General features: G+C 52.7%; 1 protein-coding gene across 3 annotated transcripts; it reads right to left on the bottom strand.

Moving 5' to 3' along the window:
* Positions 1-371: 371 nt before the first annotated feature.
* On the bottom strand, positions 372-14,319 carry SMUG1 (single-strand-selective monofunctional uracil-DNA glycosylase 1). 3 transcript variants are annotated; one of them, XM_061415836.1, is made up of 4 exons: positions 14,201-14,319; positions 13,441-13,505; positions 3,695-3,996; positions 372-2,690 (listed from the first exon to the last, which is right to left on the bottom strand). In XM_061415836.1, the coding sequence occupies exons 3-4, from the start codon at positions 3,983-3,985 to the stop codon at positions 2,163-2,165; spliced, it is 819 nt and encodes a 272-aa protein (XP_061271820.1). In that variant the 5' UTR covers positions 3,986-3,996; positions 13,441-13,505; positions 14,201-14,319; the 3' UTR covers positions 372-2,162. The 3 variants fall into 3 exon arrangements, with proteins under 3 accessions (XP_061271820.1, XP_061271819.1, XP_061271818.1); XM_061415835.1 differs by lacking the exons at positions 13,441-13,505; positions 14,201-14,319 and adding an exon at positions 7,543-8,113; XM_061415834.1 differs by lacking the exons at positions 13,441-13,505; positions 14,201-14,319 and adding an exon at positions 5,454-7,556.
* Between the last annotated feature and the right edge of the window lie 605 nt (positions 14,320-14,924).

Genomic DNA, 14,924 nt, shown 5'->3' with positions numbered 1-14,924 from the left:
CTACCTAGCACCATTGCACTGACAACAGAAAGAGGAAAGGAGCCTGAGGCACATGGGGGTGCAAAATTGTAATTAGTTTTTAAAATATTAATATGGCTGTGCTGGGTCTTAGTTGCAGTATGTGGGATCTAGTCCCCTGGCCAGGGATTGAAACTGAGACCTCTTGTAATTCTGATGCCAACCACCTGCAGTTAGTCAGGTTTAAGGGTAAAGTGCCCAACAAGACTGCCCTCGCCACAGATGTCAACTTCAGGTTCAGGGGTCATCAGGTCACCCGCACTGCTGACTGGCTATGAATTCAGGGGTTCCTACAGTCCCCTCAGGCTCAATAATTTGCTAAAATGACACAGAACTCAGGAAGGCACTCCACATATTGTTACAGTTTTTATTATAAAGGATACAAATCAGAATGAGCCAAATGAAGACACATAATGCAAGATCTGGGAGGGTCCCAAAGTGACTTCACATCCCTTCTCCCTTGGAATCAAAATACCACCCTCCTGACATATCCACGTGTTCACCAGTCAGGAAGTTCACCAAAGTCTCCCTGTCCAGAGTCTTTATAGGGTTTCATTATGAAGGCAGAACTGATTGAAATCATTAACCTCGTGATTGAGTTCAATCTCCAGCCCCGCCTCCCCTCCCTGGTGGTCAGGCTGGTATCACCTGTCTTGAAGTCCCCACCCTTGGATCACATGGTTGATCTTCGGGGTATGGTCAGCCCTCCTGAGTCAGATTTCAGCAAAAGCTCATGTGTAGTCTGAGGGTCCCATCACAAATGACAAAACTCCTGGCACTTGGGAAATGCTGAGGACCTAGAGGCTCCCTCTCAACAACCAAGAGTGGAGGCCACTCAATTTATTTATTATATAATGGGGAGGACACATATTAAAAATCTTGAGATCTGGAGATGTTCTAAACCAGGAGCTAGAGTCCAGTCATGTGTTCCTTATTAAGGTGGTCTCTGCTCCTGACTGTATGCACTTTCCCAGCCCTTACTACAGGGGCAGACATGCGGCAGAGCTAAGAAATGAGTTAGCTGGAGACACCAGGCTCCCATCCACCTATCAAAGTGCCCCAAATAGCAAACTAACCACTCGACGGGCCTCTAACAGAGATCCTGCAGCTCTGGCAAGGTAATTAGAGACTTCATACCATTACCCAGCCACCCAAGAGAACCTTTCGCAAACAAGAAGAGGTAAGAGGGAAAATATAAACTACCACCTTCCAGCCCTGACGTGCAAGAGGGAAAAAAGGGCCAACACAAAAGGGTTTAGGAGCTTTTAATGCTTAGCCTGAAAAATCACAGGCTGGGTTTTCCATAAAGTCACTGATCCATCTCTGGGGCAAGACCATGCCCGTCACTCAGGATACAGGTGGAGGCCCAGACCGCCACCCCTCCCCTCACCCTGGTCTTCAGGACAGAGGGGCTCGCTGTGTAGTGTAGTGCGTCCCAAGCCAGGAGGCAGAGAAGCCAGAAAAGGTGTAGTGAGCACCTGCGTGCCAGGCACTATGCAAGGCACTTTAAAGTGTTATCTCAGTTAATCCCCACACCAGCCCAGTGAGGCAGGGACCCCATTTTATAGATGAGGAAGGATCCTGAGGCTTGGAGAAGTCAATCCACTTGTCCAAAATCACAAAGTTCACAAGTCTCAGGGCTGGGATGGAAATCCAGGTCTTCTGGCCTTTCCCACGCTGCCACACAGAACTCCCCCTGACCCACCCTCAGCCTCTCATCAGAGATTCACTTTTAGCAGCCACGACCCACGCTTTGTCCCAGTGCCTGTGGGGAGACAGGTGAGCTGCAGGAAGCCGTTCTAGGAGGACAGGTGGGGATCCTGGTGGGACCTTTTCTCTCAAACAGCAAATAGGACCTCAGAAGTCACTGTTGGGGTCTCTGCAGAAGAGAGGCTCCAGGGAAGCAGTGAGGTAGAGTGGCTCAACAGATGTTGGTTCTCTGTGGAGTTGGGTACCACAGACGGAAGGAAGGTGAAGTGAGCAGGAATCAGGTGGGCAAGCAGGAGCAATGTCAAAATGGCAGGTCCCCCAAACTGCGGAGCCCAGGGGGACCTTGTGGCTCCAGTCCAAGAGGTGTGTGGTCATCTGCCGGCCCAGAAGGACCCAGAGGCCTTGAACATGTCCTGGGCCAGCCACAGGGGTGCTCAACTGGCCAACAGCGGCAGCAGGCCCAGCTCCTTCAGTCTCTCCTTGGCCACCGCCTCCCAGCCCTTGTTGGCCTGTGGGCTGCGAGGGGAGGGGTGCAGGAGCCCCTCCACCTGGACCTCGGGCATCAAACTTGCCAGAGCCCGCCGCGCCCGCTGCTCAGCCACGCGGCCCACGCCCACCACCAGCCGCACCCCCAGCAGCTGCACCTGCCGGCACAGGGCCGCGTCACACACCCCCAGGAGCTGCTCGCGCTGCTTGGCCGGCAGCTCAGCGGGGGTGATGTTGCGCCCGCTGGGAGCCAGAAGGAGCAGCGGACACAGGTTGTGGACGAAACAGTGACGGAAGAAGACCTCGGGCTGTCCACAGAGGTTCCGGAAAAAGCCCCAGAACCGGGCTCCGCTCACCTCGGACTGAGGGCACTCCAGTCCCAGCACTGGTCGCTTGGGGTGCTCCTGGGGAGGGGTCCGCACAGGCCCCCCAAGGCCCAACCAGTCCCGGACTACACTCACTTCACCAAAGGGCACCTGTGAGGAGAGATACACGAGGGCTTCGAACTGGAGACCTGACGCCTGGGGTCTGGACCGAGCAACCCCTTTCCACCTTCCAGAAGGATCTGTCTCCCATTGCCCCTACCCCCACCCCAAGGCCGGAAACTAGGATTCCTGGCCCTTGTCTGAGCCTGTCTGTGTTTCTCCAGTTTTTCATGTGGTCTATGGTCCAGAAGAATCTATTTGTTTGCCTCTACCCCAACTAGCCTTTGGGACCAGCCACAATAAACATGAGGGGATATCTGGCCCGACACAGGGAGTGATGGGTAACAGGGGGACAGACAGATGGCCTGGGACAGAAAGGCGGCCAGGGTGAGAGGAGACACAAGGACAGGGCTGACCGCTGCTGCCTGGGTGCCCTCTCAGCCCCAAGCCTCGGGCTGTCATTTCCATTGATCATCATTGATCACCTTTCAGCCCCCAGTTGGGGTCAATAAAAGCGATTGAGCCTCCTGCCCTGAAGCCTCTTCCCCTCCCCCATCTGCCGAGCACCCCCACAGAGGGGCAGTCACTCATCCAGAGGTCTGAGAGGGAAGCAGGCAGGCCCTGCGGCCTGCTCTCTTCCAACCTCTCCTTGGCTAAGAAACAGAACCCGGGCTGCCAGAATGCCCTGCCTCTCTTCCCTGACCACCCCGTCAACCAGTCTCCCCTGAGGAGCCCTGGTCCCTCTCCTGACCCCAATAACACTCTAGGGAGAGGGGAGATCCGGCAACGAAAGGTAAGGATGGGGCTGGCGGAAGGAAGGGCTCTCAGAGGCAATTAGTGGACCGCTCACAAGGGAAACGGAACTACCATTAATGTGCTTGGCTAACTACAGGCAGCGAGGCCGGGAGAGTGTCTGAGACCACAGGAGCCAGGGTATGAGGATGGGGTTGGGGGGCGCACCCACACGTGTCCACAGTCATGCACATACTCCTCCACAGCACATGCAGCCAAGCGTCCGCCCTGGACCCTCCCACTCCACCCCACAAGCTCTTTACCCCCGTCTGGGCCATGCCAAAGGGTCCTGGGTTCATGCCCAAGAAGAGCACTTGCTTGGGGCCCTGGCAGTAGCGGGTCACGTAGCTGCGATGTGGCTCCCACGCGTATTCCACAGGGTTGTAGACGATGCCCACGAGCTCCGAAAACTGCAGTTGCCTCAGCTCATCATTAAGCCGAAGCTCTTCCTGCAGGAAGCCCTCGGCCAGGCTTCGAGGGGAGGGCTGGGGCTCCATCAGGGCACCTGCAGGCTGGAGGTGGGGCCCCGATGGGAAAGGCTGGGGCACAGCCATGCCACTGTCACCTGGAAAACAGATGGACAGAGGCCCCAACAGCCCCAGCTGTCGAGTGGGAGGGGTCCAGGCTGAGCAGGGCCCTTACTACCATTTCCTGGGCTCAGAAGAGACTGTGTCAGTTAGCCCTCAAGCTCTAGGCAGGTCTTCACTCAGCCCAGTTCCTGGTAATGAAGGGCCTTTCCTCTCCTGGATTCAAGTACTCTTCCTCTTCATAAATCACCCAGTGAGCACAGCCTGTAACCACCAGTCATCCCCCACTCCAAACCCCATTTCCACCAGGCATAGGTTTAGGGTCACTAGCTCCTAGGCCATGCCAAGGTTTTCAGTGAATATTTAGATGGCAAACTTTCAGCACTTTTACTGTCATCCTTAATAAAACAAGCCCATCCAGGATGGGCTGTGTTCTGGAAACCAACGTGCTGAAGGATGGGCTGCAGGTGCACAGCCACAGCACAGAGACTAATTACAGAGCTGATTTCAATAGATGCCAGGTGGTGAGCAACGCTCTGTGCCAGGTACCCCTCAATGATGCATATAACAACCGCACGAGGTGGGCATTACTGCTCCCATGTTACAGGTGAGAAAACTGAGGCTTAGCAAGATGAAGCAACTTGCTGAGGGTCACTCACTCAGGAAGTATGCAGCTGGAATCTGAACCAAACCATCTCACACAAGCCTTTGCTTTCCACCACCCACACCCATCTTGCTTGAGATGGTTTGATCAGCCACCTTGCTAATAATTCTAGAGCTCCCCCCAACCCCAACCCAGCTTTTTGCTCACGTTGAAGAATCTTCAGTGGTGAGTGAGACAATTAGCAGACTCAGACTAGACTCCTACAAGCTATGTAACTACGGCCAGAGCTTCAGGTCTCCTCATCCAAATACTAAGAAAAATAATATCCACTTAAAAATACTGGAGACCCATGTGGTTCAGTGGTAAAGAATCTGCCTGCAATGCAGGAGACATGGTTTCAACCCCTGGGTCGGGAATATCCCTTGGAAGAGGAAATGGCAACCCACTCCAGTATTCTTGCCTGGAGAATCCCATGGATAGAGGAGCCTGGCGGGCTATGGTCCATGGGGTCACAAGAGTTGGACACGACTGGGCGACTAAACAGCAAAACTTAAAAATATTACTGTAACAAATGGAATAAGATGTGTAAATGGTGGTCGGGGGAGCAAAGTGGGAAACAGAAGAGGACAAGAAAGAGGGAATGCGGAAGAAGCAGAGGGAGCACCCCAGCTAGCTTTGTAACCCACAAAGGCCACTCCTTCCAATCTTCCTTCTCATCACTCCCAGGTGAACGCAGAGGCCCAAACCGATTGATCATTCCATTCACACTTTCAAAATGCCCTTCCTATCCAAAGTCCCAAAACCTAACACATGCTATTTTCACAAATTCATAGACTCCTTGACTGAAGCAGGACTGACTCCCCCATCCCCACACACACATTTGAGTCATACCTGCCCTTCCAGATGAAGCTCAAATTCTCCCTCTGGGAAAGCTGTCCCTCTTCAGGACACCGCAGCATTTGCTGTAGCTTCCCAGCCCTACCCAACCCAAGTAGGTCTGGAGTGGGGCTTGGGAATCTGTATTTAAACAAACTTCCTCAAGAGATTCCGATGACTGGTGATGGCTGAGAACCACTGCATGTCACCATGGTTAGTGGCATCTTCATGAATTCACACCTTGCCTCCTAGACTAGACTTGAGGCAGATCAGAGAGGAAGCCCTGTTTCATTTTCCTCCATATCTCCAAGGTCCCAGCTTTTATCTGACAGTTAACTGTGTCCATCTCATCTTTTTTCAATGCTGTTTAAAACTACCTTCTGGGAATTCCGTGGTGGCCTAGTGGTTAGGATTCCTGCTGTGGACCGGGTTCAATCCCTGATTAGGGAACTGAGATCTTGCAAGCCACGCGGCGCAGCCAATATAAATAAGTGAAAACAAAACTACGTTCTACCAAAGAGCCTTTCCTGACAGACTCCTCTCCACTTCTACACCCTGAGTTGACTCAAGGCCCAGCTGCCCGTTTTGCACTCTGCTTGCTTCTGAGAGCTTGCCAGGCTCTGGGCACGTTTCCATCACATCTGGGCCTCCCACAGGGCAGGGATCATGGTTCTTCTCCCTCTCAACCCCATATGCAGGTCAAGAGTAACCTCTTCCCCCAGATGGGATCACAAGGTTGACACAACAGCTTGATCCATCAACCTGTTCTCTGACCCTAGCCCTGGTAAAGTGGGAAAGAGAGAGAAAAAAAAATCCTAACTATGCTCCAATATAATATAAAAATTTAAGAAGTCAGGGCTAAACTTAGGAAATCCTTCCCTAGACTGCTCTCAGAACTCTTTAACTGATCTGTCCGGGTGGCTACCCGGGCCAGCTAGACTCAAACAAAGGCTGAGAAGGGCGCTGTGGAGAACTCATTGTCTCCGGGGCCCTCCTTTGCATCTCCCCATACAGTGCCAACATTAGCAGACTGCCTGCTCCAAGTCTGGCATCTCTCTCAGGTCTTAAGGTTGAGCCTACCTTTAATCTTTAGGGACCCATCCTGAAGACAGCAAGGCCAGGGATACACCGAAGAGTGACAAGGCCTTATTTTCAATGTTCTAGAATTTCAAAGCCTGATCAGAAGGCAAGAGCTACAGGCTTATGTGTCAACTGACTCTAATTCTAGTCCCGGTTTCATCTCTAAGTTCTCTTAAGCAAGTCATTTAACTGTCTTCTCTGAGATGAAAATAAAAATTCCCATCCAACCTACCACCAGCTGTTAACTCATTCCCCCACCCCCCTCCAATATTTATGAGTCTCTTACATGATAGGCATTGTGGTAGTCTTTTGGTGGGGAAGAAATCCAAAATGAATAAACGAATCATACACGACTGTGACATGGCAGATAAACAACTGTAATACACTGTGACATACTGTGATTCCAGTTTTAATGCCCTGAACAAAACACCATGGAAGCCCAAAGGAGAAACCAGGAAGTTCTATGTAAAGTCACCCACGGACAGAGATCAAGAAATGTCTGTTTCTGAAATCACTGATAAATTACAGTGTCACATTAAGCACAAGTGGAGGGTGATCAACCGATAAGTCTGGCCACCTAGGCTCTCTGGCACTAAACTCAGTAAGGGCAGAAGGAATCCAAGACACTGTCCACTCCCGTGTCCTTTGGGGGCACTTTAGGAATCCACATGGACAATCAGCAAATCCTTAAAACCAATAATGATAACAATAATACTAATAGAGCATGGGCTCAGAAGTTCCCAACACCTCATCTCTCCTCCTAGTTCGAGGGGGCTGACAAGTAAGGATCCACAAGAAACTTCCACGTCCGCCCGCGGGCTCCGCCCGACGGGAAAGCCTCGTCTCAGCAGGTCTCCGGGGCGGTTCCATAGGCTCGGCTCTCTCTGCGCCGGGCGAGCCCCTGACAGAGAGAGGGGGCCCGAAACACAGACATTTCCACTCCCCACCTGTCACCTCCGGCTAGCCCGGGGAGCCCCTAGCCCGCCCCCCAGCGCCCCAGGTTCCCAGACACCTACTTCCTCACCTGGTCCAGCGCCCCATCCGGTTTCCGGTTCCTTCCCCCAGCCCCCCGCCCCCGCCGGGCGCGGAGGACTGTGGGAGTTGTAGTCCACTTTGTTTAGGGAAAGAGATTGGCATAGCTGCGGCCACTTCCGCCGGAAATACTCAAATTCCCGGAAAGTGTGCTAAGTTCGCAATAAGTAACTCTGGGGGTTGTAGTTTATTCTTTACACCAGGGCTAAATCCAGACGACTTGAGAAGTGAGAAGCTAAGCTCTGAAAGGACCGTGAAGATCCTGGGCTCTAGCTGTAAAGGGCATCACCTCTCCAAAATTTCATACACTTTTCCCAAAGGGATTGTGAATCTAGGAGCTTCAACTATCTGCAGTCTCTTAACTCACCTGAGGGTATTAACAATGGCTACGGACTATTTCTAGCCCTCCTGCTGCTCCAGATATAAGAGAGCTCTCCTATGCAGCCCTCCAAGGACTGTATGTAGAACACCCACGAAAGCACTTCTGGCATCTCTAGCTAAACTCCTTAGTAATACCTTTGAGACTCTTCCATTCCTCATTACTGTCCAAGCCCCTGTCTCCACAGCTTTACCATTTCACTTCTCTCCCTCCTCGGCCCTGCTGTCTACCCAGCCCTATTACCTTCCATCCTTCGCAGTCCTACCTCTGGAATACTCTGTCCAGGACACCTTTCTTGACAAATTCTAAGGCTGCATCTAACAGTTCACTCACTCCCACCTTCCCAACCCAATACTAATGTCCAAAGCTGCCCCACTCCTAGCTTTGTTCTTGTCCTGTGGCTGGATCTGTGTCTGTGTCCTGACTATAATATTGTCATTAGACGGGAAACCCCATGAGGTTAGTTATCGGGTAGATTCTTCCCATCCCCACCCCCTGAACACCCCAGCACAGCTATGCTGGAGACCAGAGGAAAGCAGTCTCCCTGCAGGTGGAGACCAATGAATCCCAGAAGAGGAAGAGGTGAGAGAGCAAGGATGCGACCCCCTTCTCTAGCCTCCTCTGCTCTCCTATCAACAGACAAAAACTAAAGGGTGCAGCAGGAGCTTCAGGGAACTGTGAGTTGTGACTCTCTGAACCACAGATGAGAAACCACCCCTACCCTTGTAAGACTTTGGAAACTGAATTAATCATCCCTTTCAACAAAGTCCATTATTTCCTGAGGTTTCACTTGTGCCAGATTCTCTCCTTCTCTGTCTTTGACTCTCTCTGCCTATGTATATGTATCTCTATCCCTAGTCTCTTGTATAGTCTCTCTCTCCGTGTACATCTGTCTCCCTGTCTCTGCTTTTTTCTCTGGAATGAGTGAAATAAGAGTGTCCTGACCTTCTGACTGGCTCTTCACTCAGGTGTCTCTATCTCAGTAGATCTATGTGTTTCTGTGTTTCTAAACAAAAATTAGGCAGGGAGGGGAACAATGCTGGTGGTATTATCTTATTGCTTAAGAATTCTAGGAGGGAATTCCCTGATGGTCCAGTGGTTATGACTCAGTGCTTTCACTGTTGTGGTCCCAGATTCAGCCCCTGGTCAGGGAACTAAGATCCCACAAACTGCACGGCTTTGCCAAAAATTTTTTAAAACATATAGGAACGTCACCATCCCTTTGACAACCTTCCTGCCGCCCCACCCGTCACCCCTTGCTGCCAAGCACCACCAGGTTGCCATTAGAGCAGCCTCTCCACACTCCAGGTCAGCTGTCAGGACAGTGCTGAGTGAAGTGACTGACAGGCAAGCAGAGATCCCCAGGGCCCCGACCCATGATTCCATCTTCCTGGACGGGCTACATAACTGTTTCTGTCCCTGTAAGCCCATTCACCCCTGGGAACCCAAAGATAGGGAGTCCCGACATGGGGATATGGGGAGAAACTAAGTCCTGGGCAACCTGCAGTCCCTGTAGCTGATCCTAGAGGCACCTGAAGGCCTTCTCTGTCTCTGGTCCACGCTACTCCTCCCCACCTGGTGAGTCCCTCTCAGGAAAGATGGATGTGAGGAGCTCTCCCAAAGTGGGGGTGATGAGAAACAGAGATCCACAGACTTTTAAGAGATGGAGCCTGAGAGATGAAACTTGGGCTGGGGTGGGGCCTCCCACCCTGCCTTGTCCATGTCAGTCTCCTGGCCCTCTGGGAAGTCTCCAAGGGGCTGGCTGGCATCCATGGATGGAGCTTGTGGGGAAGGAGCAGAAGCAGACCCAAGCTGTGGCTTGGGCAGAGCCTAGAGAGTTGAGTCACTCTCTAGGGGCCAGCCGGGTTTGGGACAGGGTCCTCAGCTGCCCACCAGCCTGCTTCTGGAGCTGGAGCCCAGGTGGTAAGGGGTTAACCTGCTGGCTTGTTTTCCTTTGGTTTTCTTGGGCTGTCTGGGTTGTATTGGGCCACGAGCGCCATCTATCGGCCTCTGGAGGTCCTAGCTCTGACACCCAGCTCACTTGGGCTTCTATGCTGATCTTTCAGCCCTTTCCCTGCTATCTCCAGGCTCCTAGGGGAGGAGCAGGGAGCTGTCTAGTTGCAGGGCTCCAGTGCAAAAAATAGCTATGGGGATTGGAGAAGGTGAGGGCCATGTTTCCCCCTCCCCAAGCACCAGGTATCACCCTGTTAGCTCCTGCCACCTGTGTCCTTGGCAACCCCAAAAGCTTCAGGCGTTTGACTTTTAGTGTAGCCATGTCCCTCTGCCTCAATGCACTGGAGGCTGTCTCAGTTGCCCAATAAACATTTAAAGGCATTGGTGTGGAGAGGTGATGTAGCAGAGGACTTTAGAGTGTGGGCTCTGGACTCAGACCGCCTGAATTTGAATCTCAGCTCTGCCACTTACTAGTGGTGACTTGGGGCAAGTAGCTTAATTTCTTTCTGCCTCAGTTAGCACAACTGTAAAATGGGATGATCACTGTAATCCATGTCTTCTTTTGTGATAATTAAATGACTTAATTACGTAAGGTGCTTAGTACAGTGGGTAGCACAGGATTGGAGATCCATAAAGATCCATAGTTGTTGTTGCTTTATTATGGCCATATGCCAGGATCTCAGGCAGATGCTAGTCTGAGGACCCCAGATCCAGGCCACAGAGCCACATCAGACACACAGACATGAGGACAAGACTAGGCAACTCATCCCTGGATATTTCCACAAAGAAATGAGCTAGATTTGGGGGCTGGAAGTTCAGGATTGCAAGGAAAGTGGTTTCAGGTCACCAAAGTCAATAGGAGATGGGATGAGGGGAAACCGGAGGAAGGAAAGGCATTAAAGAAGAGGCATGAACAAGCCCTTTAAAGGACCTTGATTTAGAGAGGTGGCAAGGAGTCGCTGGGCTTCCCTGGTGGTTCAAATGGTAAAGAATCTGCCCACAAGTGGGAGACTCAGGTTCAATCCCTGGGTAAGGAAGATCCCTTGGATAAGAAAATGGCTACCCACTCCAGTATTCTTGCCTGGAGAATCCCATGGACTCTTTGAGTCTGGCAGGCTACAATCCATGGGGTCTGGGTCACAAAGAGTCAGGCAAGACTGAGTGACTAACACTTTCACTGACACTTTCGAGGAGTCTCTGATGCATGGGGTGAGCAAAGACCACTGCTCCGCAACGACCTGTCCTCCTTGGTACAGGCTGCAAAGTCTCAGGGTTTGATCAGGCTCCCCACGCCTCCAAAGACACATCATATCACAGCCACATCCGAGAGCTTGCAAGGACTTCACGCTTTCTCCCCCAGGCTGGTGGGGTGGGGGAGGGGACTCACAAATGGAGAAAGCCATCCGCAGGTCCCACGGGTTCTGCTCCCACCTCATTCCTGGACCTGAAGAACCAGGGGGAGCTTGGCGGTGAATCCGTCCATTTGTTTCTTAACAGGTTTAGTCATCTCCCTGTCTCTGTGTCTTCTGTATCTCCGCCTTTATCTACCTTACTGGAAAATGGGTACATAGAATTCTTTTCCAAGGGGCAAGAAAGAGGGGCAGAATGATACCCTCTAAGTTAAGACAGAAACACAGAGCCGGTGGGGTCCCTAGTCCAGGCTCACCACTCCATCACCCCCTCCTCAGCCCCAAGGCAGCACAGACCAGCTTTATAGATTGATGGCCCTTCGCTGGAGGCAGGTGACAGCTTCCAAAGTCTCTCCAACTCAGGTGCTCTCCCTCTCCTGGGGCCTGGACGCCTGGGTCCTCAGGAGCAGGGACTGGCTGGATGGGTTGATTTGCATGGCTTACTTGGGAAGCAATTATCGGAGGAGCTGTCAGCTCAGCGCAGTGCTCTCCTCACTAATCGGATTTCACCAGAGCCTGGGGCTGGCAGGGGTGGGGGTGGGGGTGGCTGAGTAATTTGGCTTGATGCAGTGGTGGGAGATGTCGGGGCCAGGAGGCTGGACAATCTGTCTGAGTGGTGTGAGAGTTGTCCAGAGCAATTCTGAGGCAACCACATGATATCAGACAGACAGACAGCCAAGGCAACTCGTCCCATCGCAGCGCCTTGCAACAAGAGATGGAAGTTGCACTTCGGGCAAAGTGGGAGGTATATCTCCCACAGATTGAGCCAAATTGAGCAACTGAGAAGAGAGGTCAAGAAGAGTCTGGAAGAGGGACCAAGTGGCCAGTGAGAAGACGACCCAAGAACCCCAGCTTCCAATCTACCCCCGACCCAGGCCCTGTCCTGCCTTGCCCTCCCAGTATACCAGCCACAGGGCAGGGACTTGACCGAGTCTTCCAGCCCAGCTCCTCTCCCTACAGTGCTTCCAGATCACTTTCCTCCCTTTGCCTCTGGCTCTGACACTTGCTTTCTCTGGTCCCACAGCCTTCTATCTGCCCCCTCCTTCCTAACCACCCTGCCGCCCCGCTCCATCTCTCCCCAAGTTTTGCAGGGGACTGTTGAGCCCTCTCCCTGCCTCTGTCCTCCGTCCCACACCTTCCAGAGCGGTGATGAGGGTGATAGCAAGAAGCCGCCTTTACTGAGTGCCCCTTCTAGACAAGACAGCACCCTAAGAACTTGATGTGGATTCTCCCATCTAATCCTCACGCTACAACCATGAGGGACATGCTCTCATGTCCCCGTGTGCTGATGAGGACACTGCTGCTGACCCAGCTTCCTGAAGGAGGGACCACACCTGGTCTTGGCATCCCAAGCTACCAGGATAGCCCTGGTGTGTGGCTCACATACAGTCAACATCTGTTTACTGAAGTCATGATTGAATGAATGATTCACCCTCTCCTCTACTTCTGGCTGACCTCCAGCCGGGTTCCATCCCCGTCCCAGCTCGCTCCTGTCCTGACCCCCCTCCCCTCCCCATCACAGCTGGAGCTCCCTCACACCTCTCCATACACTCTGTGCTCCCACGCATCAGACAGCCTGACCCCCTCACCTGCTCCTGCCTTCGCACAATGGCCCATCTTGCCCTGCCTTGCCTGGAACATTCTTCCCTCCCCATTTCTGCCACTGAAAACATTCTACCTGCTCCCCAAGGCTCACATCAAACGCCACCTCCCTCTGCAAGCATTCCCTGATCCTCCCTTAGCCTGTACCTCTCTGGTGACCCTTGTCACCAACTGTTCGGTTTCACTTATTGCTAAAAATGTCTCATGAACCCTGCTACAGATCGACACTTAAGTTTTCTCTCCTGAGCACAGGCCCACTGCCTTGTACCTAGTACCATGCTAAGTCACTCAGTCGTGTCCGACTCTTCGTGATCCCATGGACTGTAGCCCGCCAGGCTCCTCTGTCCATAGGGAATCTCCAGGCAAGAATACTGGAGTGGGTTGCCAGTTCCTTTTCCGCCTTGTACCTAGTAGGTGCTCAATAAATATCTGTTGAAAATATGAATGTCTGTTCTCTGTTTTTATCTCATTTGGAGATGCTTTTATGGTGGTTTGAAAGGATCACTAAATCTTCAAGGAATCGCAGAGTTAAGGGTTTGGCACTTACCAGCAGTGTGACCTTAGGAAGATCACCACCTCTCTGGACCTTGGGCTGGGCATTTCATTCTTCACCTAGAAGGCAGGACATGTGAGGCATCCTCGTCTTATTTGCATATCTGTCTATGAGCTGTGGGGATCTGTCTGTCTCTCTCCATCTTTCTGCCTCACCACTGAGCCTCTGCCTCTCAGGCCCCCATCAGTTCAGGCCCATAGCCCAGGAGTCCTACCACATCTCCCTCCCTGTCTCTCAGGCATGTCGATTTTCCTGATGCTACCATTCCCTAGAGGGAGGGGAGATGGTCTCACCCTCTCCCAGGGAACCCAGTGGACCAGGCTCACCTTGGCTCCCTCTCCCCCTTAACAAGTGAGACCTTGTGTTTTCCCTCTGAACATATTAATAATAAAGAAACAAGGCACTGGGCATGGAACTGGATGCAAATTGGCCCCAATTCTCAGCCCAAGGAAGAGAATGTCTGAGCTATGGACTCAGAGAAATCCTGTGCTCGTTTGCATGTCATTTGCATTATATTTACATGTGATCAATTTCATGTTCAAATGCACAATCCTCCCGCCCCAGTTTTTCTCCCCCAGGGTCCCCTCAGGCACTGCCCCCATCATCTCCCGCAGCCCCTGTCCTTCTTCCCCTGACCCCTGCCACAACCCACCTCATCCTTTTCCTCCTTCCTGCCAGGGTCCCCAGCCCGGTCCCTTCCTTACCCGCTAGGACCCACTTGTCCCACATCCAAAATAGACTCCTGGGGTCTTACCCCTCAGTTCAGGAGGGACATCCCTGCCTGCCCCCTCCCGCCCTGAGCCGGGCGGGCACAGCAGACAGCAAGCGCGGCTCTCAGCAAATCCCAGCCCCATTCAGCCTGGTGATTAATGGCGCTGCCCTCCCCATGAACCTGCCTTTAATACTGAGGAAGTTATGAAACCGCTATACATCAGCAGCTCCGGCCCCACTGCCCCCGCCCGCCGCCTCCTCTCCTCCACCCCCCACCCTCCAGCTCCCTCTTCAAAATCTCATTTGGGTTCCTGCCGCCTGGGCCCACCCCTCCTCTGGCCTTTGCTGGGAGGAGGGGGTGTCTGCCCCTGCCGCCATCCTGGTGAGGACCCACATCTCATTTTCCCTTCCTCTCTCCCCCCTGCTCCGCCCTCTCTCCCTCCCCACCCCCCACGGCTGGATCTCCGGACCCATTTAGAATTGCTGACATTTTATCTACATTACATACATCACTCCGTCCCCAGCAGCCATCTCTCATGGATTGGGGTGGGGGGGCGGGGTGGTCCTGAGCTTGGGTAGATGGTGGGGAAACAGGGAGAGTTGGGGAGATGGATGGCACTTCCTCTCCACCCCTTTCCCCTTGGACCCTCTCCCCAGCCACCTGGAAGGTTGTGCAGGTTGGTAACCTAGCCTCCTCATGTGAGTCCCTGCTATGTCACAACATCGAAAGACCTTTCCTTAGACTGCACAGACTAGGGAAGTCCACG

This window comes from Bos javanicus, chromosome 5, assembly GCF_032452875.1.
Source record: "Bos javanicus breed banteng chromosome 5, ARS-OSU_banteng_1.0, whole genome shotgun sequence".
Classification (NCBI taxonomy): Eukaryota; Metazoa; Chordata; class Mammalia; order Artiodactyla; family Bovidae; genus Bos; species Bos javanicus.
This window is presented reverse-complemented; position numbering and strand designations above follow the sequence as displayed.